Source organism: Hippopotamus amphibius, chromosome 16 (genome assembly GCF_030028045.1).
Source record: "Hippopotamus amphibius kiboko isolate mHipAmp2 chromosome 16, mHipAmp2.hap2, whole genome shotgun sequence".
Taxonomy (NCBI): domain Eukaryota; kingdom Metazoa; phylum Chordata; class Mammalia; order Artiodactyla; family Hippopotamidae; genus Hippopotamus; species Hippopotamus amphibius.
The window spans coordinates 48473157-48485355 of record NC_080201.1 but is presented as its reverse complement, the minus strand read 5'-3'; the positions used below and the strand labels follow the sequence as shown (position 1 = coordinate 48485355).

The 12199-nt window shown below is 36.9% G+C and overlaps 1 protein-coding gene across 4 annotated transcripts in view; it reads right to left on the bottom strand.

Moving 5' to 3' along the window:
• Positions 1-9680: 9680 nt before the first annotated feature.
• Positions 9681-12199, bottom strand: part of ZNF527 (zinc finger protein 527) — a 36898-nt gene continuing 34379 nt past the window's right edge. For all 4 annotated transcript variants that reach the window (XM_057712400.1, XM_057712401.1, XM_057712399.1 and 1 more), the window contains one exon: positions 9681-11883. In XM_057712400.1, the coding sequence (XP_057568383.1) occupies positions 10310-11883 (1574 nt within the window). In that variant the 3' untranslated portion in view covers positions 9681-10309. The remainder of the gene's footprint in view (positions 11884-12199) is intronic.

Here is a 12199-nt window from a genome sequence, read left to right as displayed (position 1 = left end):
GGAGTTGTATAAGTTAGGGTGTAGATTAAGCTGATATACTAAAGACCCCAAAATACTGTGACCTAAACATCATATATTTATTTCTCTCTCATGTAAGAGTCTAGGGGTTAGCAGTCCAGAACTACCTATCTGAACAAGTAGTTTCCATCTTTGGGGCAAAGGTGAGTATTAAAATTCTCAATATCTCCCAGCCAGTAGGGTAGAGGAAAGGCAGCGAAAGCAGACACAGAAATGATAATCATCCCTTTTGCTCACATCTCATTGGTTGGCTAAGATGGACTTCATAAAAATAAAAAAAATTAAAAAACTTGTGCATCAAAGGACATCAAGAAAGTGAAAAGATAACCTACAGAAAGGGAGAATATTTGCAAATTATGTACAGGATAAGGGTCTAGTATCCAATATATATAAATAACTTTTTATGAATGAACAAGACAAACAACCCAATTAAAATTTGGGCAAAGGACTTGACGTTTCTCCAAAGAAAATATACAAGTGGCCAACAAGCATATGAAAAGATGCTTAACATCATTAGTTATTAGGGAAATGCAAATCAAACCACAAGAAGTACCACTTCACATCCACTAGGATGGCTATAACTTAAAAAAGGAAAATAAGTGTGAGGATGTGGAGAAATTGGAAACCTTGTACATTGCTGGTGGGAATGTAAACTGCTTCACAACTACTGTAGACAACAGTTTGGTAGTTTCTCAAAAAGTTAAGCATAGAATTTCCACATGACTCAACAATTCCACTCCTAGGTATACAAACCCAAAGAACTGAAAACAAGCACAAGTACACACATGTTCACAATAGCCAAAAGGTGTAAATATCCCAAACATCCATCAGCAAATGAACAGATAAACAAAATGTGGTATATACATACAGTGGAATATTATTCAACCATAAAAAAACTGAAGTGCAAATAATGCTTACACGGATGAACCTGCAAAAACATTATGCTAAAGAAACTAGATACAAAAGGTCACATATTGTATGATTCCATTTATATGAAATATCCAAAACAGATAAATCCATAGAGATAGGATGCAAATTAGAGGTTGCCAGGGGCTGAGGGGAGAATGAGGAGAAACTGCTTAATGGGTAAGGGGTTTTACTCTGGAATGATGAAAATGTTTTGGAACTAGACAGAAGTGGTGCATGTACAACATTGTGAATGTACTAAATACTACTAAAGTGTCCACTTAAAAATGGCTAATTTCATATTATGTGAATTTCACTTCAAAAGTTTTTAAAATGGGAATGGTCTAAACACCCCAATTAAACAGAGATTTTCAGACAGTTTTAGAATATAATACCCAATTGTACGGTCTTCATGAGAAACCCATTTTAAATAGAAAGACACAAATAGGTTAAAAGTAAAAGGATGGGGAACCCTCCTGCACTGTTGATGGGAATGTAAGTTGGTACAGCCACTATGGAGAACAGTATGGCGGTTCCTTAAAAAACTAAAAATAGAACTACCATATTACCCAGCAATCCCACTCCTGGGCATATACCCTGAGAAAACCATAATCCAAAAAGAAGTATGTACCACAATATTCATTACAGCACTATTTACAATAGCCAGGACATGGAAGCAACCTAAATGCCCATCAACAGATGAATGGATAAAGGCCATATATACAATGGCCTTTTTACGCAGCCATAAAAAGGAATGAAATTGAGTTATTTGTAGTGAGGTGGATGGACCCAGAGTCTGTCATACAGAGCGAAGTAAGCCAGAAAGAGAAAAACAAATACCATATGCTAACTCATATATATGGAATCTAAAAGAAAAATGGTACTGATGCACCCAGTGACAGGGCAAGAATAAAGATGCAGATGTAGAAAATGGACTTGAGGACACGGGGTTGGGGGTGAAGGGGAAGCTGGGACGAAGTGAGAGAGTAGCACTGACATATACACTACCAAATGTAAAATAGCTAGTGGGAAGCTGCTGCATAACACAGGGAGATCAACTCAATAATGGGTGATGACTTAGAGGGCTGGGATAGGGAGGGTGGGAAGGAGTCGAGGAGGGAGGGGATATGGGGATATATGTATAAATACAGCTGATTCACTTCGTTGTACAGCAAAAACTGGCACAGTGTAAAGCAGTTATATTCCAATAAAAAACTTTAAAAAAAGTATATGGGAAAAGATATGCTATGTTAAGACTAATTAAGAGAAAGCTAGGGACTTCCCTGGCGGTTCACTGGTTAAGACTGCTTCCAGTGCAGGGGGCGCAGGTTCAATCCCTGGTCCCGGAACTAAGATCCCACATGCCATGCAGCACAGCCAAAAAAATAATAAATAAATAAAATTTTTAAAAAAGAAAGCTAGAGTGGGTATATTAATATCAGATAAAGTAGGTTTGGGAGCAAAGAACATTACCAGGGACTAATAAAGTCATTTTGTAATGATACGGGGATAAATTAGTTAAGAGTACATAACAATCCCAAATGCTTAGGCATTTAATACAAGAGGTTCAAAACACATAAAGCAAAAGCTTATAGAACCAAAAAAGAAAAATAGACAAATTTACATTTATAGCCAGAGATGGCAAAATCCCTCTCTGAAAACAACTGACAAGAGATAGTAGACTTAAATTAATGCAACTGGTATTAAAAGAATAGGAAATATATAAACGTACCAAACTATATCTGGTAATTTAGTATATGCTTAAGGTGACATTTCTAATAAGTAGGAAAAGATGGATTATTTGTAAATGATTCTGAGAAATGGGGTAGCCATATGGGGGTAAAATTAGATTCTTACCAAAAAAAATTAAAATGTAAAAAAAAAAAAAATGAAAGCACAAAAGTAAAGGAGAAATCATGTGAAACATTTTAAATTGTCTCAAGATGTATAAGGCCTTTTAAATATGAATCAAAACTTAAGAACCTTAAAAGAGAATAGTGGTAAATTGGATAACATAAAAATCAATTTTACATGGCAAAAGAGGACTGTAAGTAAATTTAAAAAACAAATAATACACTGGAGAAAAATATTTGCAAATCACATCATAAGGAGCTAATTTCCCTACTATGTAAGTAAATGGTCACTTTCCAACTGAATATTGGGCAAGAAATATAGACAATTCACAAAAAAAGGAGCTTAAACTAATTCATAATAAGAAAAAAGCTAATAAAAACTACATTGGGATAATTTCCCACCTAACAGATTGATAAAGATCCAGCAGTTTAATGGCTTGCCCTAATAGATGCGAACTTTACACTCAAAAGCTCCCTGTTGGTGCCGTAGTTAAGAGTCCGCCTGCCAATGCAGGGCACATGGGTTTGAACCCTGCTCCGGGAAGATCCCACATGCTGCAGAGCAACTAAGCTCATGAGCCACAACTGCTGAGCCTACGTACTGAAACTACTGAAGCCCGAGAGCCTAGAGCCCGTGCTCTGCAACAAGAGAGGCCACTGCAATGAGAAGCCCGCGCACTGCAATGAAAAGCAGCGCCTGCTTGCCGCAACTAGAGAAAGCCTGTGTGCAGCAACAAAGACCCAAGACAGCCAATAAAATAATTTAAAAAAAAGATCAATGATCAATAAGGTATGTAAACTTCTGTCAAAGCCGATAAAAATAAGAGCAAAGATGTAAATAAGAAAATGAGTAAGCCAAATGAAGTTAGAATAATAATAAAAGAATCTTAAGAATGACTGTGCAAACAAATTTGACAACCTAAAAAAATGAATACATTTCTAGAAAATATAAAATACTAAAGTTGGCACAAGAAACAAAATTTGAATAAACCTGATACACTGAAATAGTATGGAAACATCCCCTCAAAAGAAGAAAAAGCCTAAAGCCCAGATAGATTTACAAGCACATTTTAACTAAACTTTTGTGAATAGATTTGATGACCTATTTGATAAGAGATAAACATGGTTAAAAAAAAAAAACCCCACTTGATAAAAATTCCTTCCAAATGACAAGGAAGTGTAAGGAGATAGGCTCCAATTCACCAGCAGTCAAAAATAATAATGCAAACTAAAACATTCAAAGAAGATAATATCAAGTGTTTATAAGGACACAGGGGAGAATGTAAATAGTTGCAGCCTTTTTAGAAAGTAATTTGGTTGTACCTCATAAAATTATGCAAGAAAAATCCATTGCACGGTATTCCAGGGTTAAGTAGTATAATCTAGTTCAGGTCCACAAGGGGACACATACTAGGATGTCTGGCGGGGGCAGCCAGGAGTTGTACCCATCACTACAGAAAGGAATAAATAAAAAGTAGTAAACATAAACATATACTATGAATTACTACGCAAATGTTAGAAGCACTGACTAGCAAAACAGCACTGTGCACAGAAGAACATGATCAATCTAAAATATGGTGCCGAGTAGCAAAACAATGACACTTTTATAGAATGATACAATTAATAAAAACTTCAAACACAACATGACTTACTTGATAGGGGATATATACACACTTAAGGATGCATACCAAACATAACTGTGTACGTGCCTATGGGGGAGATTAGGAATTGGGAACGATGGGGGAAAGAACCAAGAAATGAGTGTTAAACAATTTTGGTAATATACTATCAATTGAGGTCCAAAAATATAAATGAAAAATGCAAAAACCAGGAGCCATACCCTTCCTGGCCTCTCTCTTAATAGAAGGTAGAGTCCTAACAGCCCCATATATCCAAACAGGGAGCTCTGAAGAGACTCTGGAGCTGCAGTTCCCACTCCAGGATCAGAGGGAAGGGCTGGGAGCACTGCTGTTTGGGACTCCATAAACTGGGAAACAGACAAAGGCTGAATTTACAATTGTCTCACATAAGCAGCTGGCTCTCAGGCATGTGATTCAACTTCCTGCTTAATTTCAAAATAATAACTGCCATGTTAACTGTTTACATATATTACATTCAAATAATCCTCACAAAAACATGAAAGGCTAGAATTATTATCTTAGTTTTACAGATAACTAAATTGAGTCCGAAAGAAGTATAATCACTTTTTCAGGTCTTCCCAACTAACAGACCTGACATCCATGTGAAGGTCTAACTCCGACATCTATATACATGTGCCAATAATCAAAGGAATGGATACTTCCACTACCCTTTCTGGAAGAATATGTGAGAAATTCCCCCATGCAAATGCCTTAAGAAAGCTGACCAGGAAAGTGACTCATTCTCCTGTCACTAAAGTAGCTTCAACTCATGGCTTCAAGCAATGTGCTTTTCCCTATCATATAATTTATTGTCTTCCTGTCCCAAGCTCTATGAATAAAGTAGGGTACAGCAAATGTGCTAATTTTAAGAACTAGAAATCGATGTGAAATCATGCTCTAAAAAGGAAACATTTTTTTCCAGCTGTCTCTAAAAGGGACCCAACCATAATAGGAGCAATTCTGCCCCAAATTCATGTGCAGTCATAGCTTCCAAATATAGTAACTGCTAAAAGGGTACAGGGCTCTGTGGAAATTTTACTTATACATCACACAAACATTTGCATTGCATCTGCTCAGGAAGAGATGTCTGAAATGCTTTCTAAAAGAAAGGAAACCTTCCATGAAGGAGAAGAGAACAAGTGGAATTTTAACACACCTGAAGAAACTTAGCCACATTTCCTTTTGACTCATTTACATCAATCGAGGCAATTTAAATCAATTTTCAAATAGTTGTTTTTTAACAATGTTATTGAAACAATGTTCACAAATGCTAAAACAACTTCACGTTTTATAGCGTAATTAATATATATTTCTTATTAAAATGAGCTCTACTGTGGGCCACCTTTTTCTTCTTGGACAAGAGAAACAACAGAAAATAGAAAATATAGTATATAAGGAAAATGCAATCTTACTTTAGACTCTTTCTTAGGTCCCCAAATCCACCCAGCAAGACCTTCTGCTGAGAAAAATTATTTGAAAACTTCTATTTCTGATTTTATAACCTCTGTTACTGACGAGGGTTCTTGGACTCCTTAATCAATAGAAATTAGTAAGAGCCCAGAGGAGAAATTCAGGCAAGGCTTTATTGGGACTCATGCTGCAGCACAAGGGAGTGAAAACAAGTAACAGGTGCCCTTGCTCAGCTCTTGGTGGTGGGGGTGTGTGTGAGCTGATCTCTTACACGGGGTGAAGGTTGGGCCAGAAGAGTGGCTTACGTGGTCGGCCCACCTCCTTGGTGGTGCTCTGTTCAGGGATTATGTGCAGTACGCTCATTTTGCCCTCAGTACCTCAGAAGTGCCAGTTGGGTTTTTGGTCTTTTTGTATCTTGTTGTTCATAATATGCCCCAAGTGTGCATGTGTTATTTTTAATTCTATATACTTCTTTTGTATTCTGTTACTCTAGGAGATGTTTGTCCAGGTGCATGCACTGTAGCAAAGGGTGCCAGGTTCCAGTGCCCAGCCTATCTGATTCAGAAGTATATGCTTGGGGCTTCCTAGGTGGTGCAGTGGTTAAGAATCCGCCTGCCAATGCAGGGGACACGGGTTTGATCCCTGCTCCAGGAAGATCCCACATGCCGCAGAGCAACTAAGCCCGTGCACCACAACTATTGAGCCTGCGCTTTAGAGCCTGTGAGCCACGACTATTGAGCCCATGTGCTGCAACTACTGAAGCCCATTCGCCTAGAGCCTGAGCTCCGCAACAAGAGAAGCCACAACAACAAGGAGCCCGTGCACCACAACAAAGAATAGCCCCCACTCACTGCAACTAAAGAAAGCCTGCACACAGCAAAAAAAGACCCAACACAGCCAATAAAAAAAAAAAGAAGTATATGCTTGTTTTCTCCCTCCCTAAATTCCTTGGAAGGTAGCTAACTTCATGACTTTGGACAGGAAACATTTAGGATGGGTCTACAATACCCTACTATTGCCAGAAAGTAAAGATGCTTGCAGAGATGTCAGGGTAGTACTGAAGGGAGCAAGGAGTTAGCTTAAAGTGGACGCAATAGCTAAATTCTGATAATTTGAGCATCAAAATATATACACATTATAATTAAAATGTGTTAAGACTGTAGAAGGCCATGAACTCATAAAACTAAAAAGAAAAATGTTAAAATGCAATACACAAATACAGAGGCATAATAAAATATGAGAATGAATTTAGTAAGAACAAAGTATACAACATATGTATATACACACACACACACATACACACACATATATGCATTTCCTTTCCATTAGGTATATAAGGCCTATAAATGTGTATATATTTGTATGTGTATATGTAGCGTGAATAGACAGATCCCAGGTCTTTAATCAAAAGTTAACTTCAAAAGAGGCCTTCCCTGGCCACACAATCTAAAATATCAACCTGGTCACCCAGCTCTTCCGTCACCTTTTTCTCCTTAGAATTTACTCTCTTACATAGTATATGTTTTACTTATATATATATTTTTATTGTCTATCTTCTTCACTAGAAATTAGCTCTATGAAGGCAAGGATTTTTGTCTGTTTAATTTACAATTGTTATCTCCAAAGCCTGGATTAGAACAAAGCCTGGTGCACAGTAGGTGGTCAATACAAAAATTTTAAATAAAACACACAAACACACAAATATGAACCTTCAGCTTAATCAAGCGTAAATAGGAACTTCCCTGGTGGTCCAGTGGTAAAGAATCCATCTACTAGAAAGTATACGTGCTGCAAACTATACAGCCCACATGCTCTAGAGCCCGCGTGCCACAACTAGAGAGAGAAAACCTGCATGCCACAACTAAAGAGAAGCCCGTGCACCACAGTGAAGATCCTGCATGCCATAACTATGACACGATGCAGCCAAAAATTTAATTACTTAATTTTGAAAAAGAGTAAGTAAAGAAAACTCATATATGACAGGCAAAAACTGCATAACCTGTAACAAGGCAGAAAGATATGTTTAGCACAATAACCAGATTAAAAAAGAAATCCAAAAGTTCATTGCCATTGATCACACTCAACCAAGTGGAAAAGGTTTAACCAGTGTGTTCTAAATAAATTAGTTCATGTCCTAAAGGGAATTAACTAAACAGACTCAAACTCTTCTCTCTTAGGATAGGAAATCTTTAGATGGTCCTAATATCTATAAGATACCAATAAAGCATGAGTTTTTAATAATACTAAAAGATGAAGTCAATATATCACAATAAGACAATGGATTGTATAGTTGTAGATAAAATTTAGGTACCTCATTGTGAGGAGAAACATCAGATTGTAAAGTACTAATACCTGTGCTAAAGGCATGGATATAATAGATTTTTATCCACATTACACATGAAGTTTAACTGTAAAAAAACAGAATCAGTGTCTTGGGTTTATATCATCTTGGAGGAAGAAATCAGGTGCTATACTTAGATCAAGAATCAATCAGTGAATAATTCGGACTCATCACTGGTCTGAGTCATTACTTGTTTTTCCATTAGGCCTAGTAAGTTTAGAGTTGAGAAGCCTTCTGAAATAAGTTATAACTCAACCCTTAGAAAGTACTAAAGTAAGTATTCCTATACCTCCAGAAAATATGAGTGAATAAAGGAATGATGGCATGAATTTAGCTTATGATATTAATGTATTTTCGATTAGCTATAATGCAAGTTTGGAGGTGTTTTAAAACCATTATATTTGTTTCTGTTCAACGTTTGAAGTATTCAATTATACTAAATCTGTAATTTAAGTTGTTCAAAGAAAAATCTGTCAGTATTTAAGAAAAATAATTTCAGATTTTTATTAGTAGTCACTATTTCACTCCATGCACATATATACACATGTAAATCCTTCACTTTTTCATAATTCACTTGTTCTGATCTGTTTTTATAGATGCTTTCCAGATAATGCCCAAGATTCTAACTGGTTCTAACTGTTCAAAGTGGTAACATTTCCATATCAAAGTTTACCTCCGTATATCCACTCAGATAAAACAGGAATATACTGCCCACACCCTCCTGTTCTTCATTACTATGAAGAATGGTAATGATTTATACTCTAAAAAATTTAGGCTCCAACTGCTTTACTTTAACCACTAGTGGAAAATGGCTCTTTCTTTCTGTCTGCCAGCAATGTCTTATCTAATATCTCTAGTTTCAAAGAAGTTATCCATAAACTTCTGAAACCAAGTTTACAACCCACCCACAAAAGAAGACCTCATCTATAATTCTATCTTATTATATTCCATCACAGAATATGTTTAAACCCACACTGAAATAATTCCTTTAAGATGAAGAGCCATTCATTAAACGGATGGATCCATTATTCTCTTAGCTGGCCAACCTTTCTTTAAAGGTCTACGGTGATCCACTGCCACAAATGATTTAAATTCCCTATGAGAAAGCCTGGTAATAAATTTTACTAAGTGAATTTTTTTATTTTTTGGGCCGTGAGGCATGTGGATCTCAGTTCCCTGCCCAGGAATTGAACCTGTGCCCCCTGCAGTGGAAGTGTGGAGTCTTAACCTCCGGACTGCCAGGGAAGTCCCTACTAAGTGAATTTTTAAAAATTCTTCCTTATTGTGAAACAGACTAATGAATACTCAATTAGTTTTTATCAACAAATAAAATGCAACAATTCTCTCAGCTTTATGAAGACTGTGTATTTAACTTTCATACACTTGTTATGAGGTTTCTCCTCAGGACAAATAATTATGCCACATAAAAGATTAAGGCTTTCTCATATGTGTAGCAAACATGGGGTGTATGAATCAGGACTAATTCCAAGAGGCAAAAACTCAAATCAAATTAACTTAAACAAAAAAAGGAAATTTATTAGGTCACAAAAATGATAAGGTAAAAGATTGTATAGACTTCAGACATGGCTGTATCCATAAGATCAAACAATATCTTCAGATTTCTGTCTCTGACCTCCATTTTCTTTTGTGTTGGATTTATCCTGGGATGGCTTTCTTCATGTGGTGGCAAAAAGGCTACTGGTGAGTTTTTAACCTTACCAAATCCTTGAAACTTGCAATTCCAGGGGGAAAAAAAGATCTTCTCTTACTACGCATAACAACTCCCTAGGGCTCTACTGGTCTAGACAGGGCCATTTGTAAATCCCTTATCTATCATTAGGTTGAAGAAAATAATTGGCCAGCCTACAACCACAGCAGTGGATACTGCTCTTCCTGATTAAATGATTTCATCAGGGTGATACGCAATGAGGGTGAGATAAGTCTCAAATGGGGCACAGAACAGATCCAAAAGTAATGGATGTCTACTACTCAGGCTATTTCAAATAAGGGATGCTCATGAACTGAAGGCTTCTCCATATGTACTACATTCATAGAATTACTAACTGAAGAATTCACTGATATTTATTTAATAAGAACTGAGTGGTGACTAAATGTTTTCTTTCTTATACTTGATATATATATCAGAGAGTTTCTCTATTATGAATTTTCTGATGTCGTCTAAGGGCTGAAGCACAGCTAAAATTGTTCCCACACTCATTACAGTTATAGGGTTTTTCTCCAGCATGAATTCTCTGGTGTAGCCTAAGGGACAAGATCTGATGGAAAGCCTTCCCACATTCATTACATTCATAGGGTTTCTCTCCAGTATGAATTCTCTGATGTTGATTAAGGTATGAGCCACAACTGAAGGCCTTTCCACATTTGTTACATTCATAGGGTTTCTCTCCTGCATGGCTTCTCTTATGATGAATCAGAACTAAAGCATCACTGAAAGCTTTCCCACATTTACTACATTCAAAAGGTCTCTCTCCAGTATGAATTCTATGATGTCGATTAAGTTGTGAGTCAGTCCTAAAAAATTTCCCACATTTGATGCACTCATAGGGCTTTTCACCAGTGTGAATTCTCTGATGTTGATTAAGGTGTGAGCGATAGCCAAAGGTCTTCCCACATTCATTACATTTAAAGGGTTTCTCTCCTGTATGAATTCTTTGATGCAGAGTAAGGGCTATGCGTCTGCTGAAGGCTTTTCCACATTGATTACATTCATAGGGTTTCTCTCCAGTGTGAATTCTCTGATGTTGATTAAGGTGTGCACTCTGTCTGAAGGCTTTGTTACATTCCTTACATTCATAGGGTTTCTCTCCTGTGTGAATTCTCTGATGTTCAACAAGGAAGGCATAACGGCTAAAGGCCTTCCCACATTCGTTGCACACAAAGGGTTTCTCTCCAGTGTGGATTCTCTGATGTTGAGCAAGGTGTGCACTCTGTCTGAAAGCTTTGTTACATTCCTTACATTCATATGGTTTCTCCCCAATATGAGCTCTCTGATGCTCACTGAGAAAGAAGTCATGGCTAAAGGCTTTTCCACAATCACTGCATGCATATGGTTTCTCTCTACTGTGAATTCTCTGAGGTTGAGTAAAGAACGAGTAACAGCTAAAGGCATCACCACATTCATCGTACCCATGGGGTAACTTTCCAAAATGTGTTGTGTGATGTTGAGTCAGTAATGAGTGGAAACTTAAGAGATTTGAAAAATCACTACTTTCATAAGGTTTCTCCCCAGGAGGAATTTCTGCATCTTTACCAAGGTAGGTACTCTGGTCAAATTCTTCGCATTCATTACCTATCAAAGATTCCTTCTCAGCATGTAGTCTTTTATGTTCAATTAGAACTGAATTTGGGGGGAGAATTTTGTCATAGATATCAAATTTATGTACTTGCTCTATTGTGGGAACTCTCTGTTGTGTTAAAAGTACTGACTTCAAGAGAACGCTTCTCTCAGAATTATTACATTCATTGTCTCTTCTCACAGCAGAGATTTCCTTAAGAGCTGTCACTTGCCTGAAATGCCTCTCCTGATTTCCTTGCTGCCGCTCGAATACACCCTCAGATTTCCAGGCTTCTCTGAAACTGGAGGATTCAAGGCCATAACTTGTAAGTCTTTCCATTACCATCCCCTGGGATATTTCCTCTTCATCAATGTACCATTTTGGAGATAATGCCTTGATTTCATACCAAGACTCCCAGTCTGAAAAATATCAAGAAAGCAAATGTCTCCTTTTTACCTTTGCAAGGAGAAAGAAAACTGTTATAGAAGAAATTAAAGAATTTACTTGGGGGAAAGAGAGGAGAAAGTCAGAGTTCTGACTTTTTTTTTAATCAATTTACATTCCTGTCAGCAACATGAATCACATGTCTTCAAACTCATTCACAACATCATTCTAAAAATCATTGCCCCTACAAGTAAAGAGTACCACATTAGTGTTTTAATTTGCAATTCTCTGATTATAATATTGAGCATTTTCATATATACTTATGTACCTTTTACACATTTTGTGGTTTCT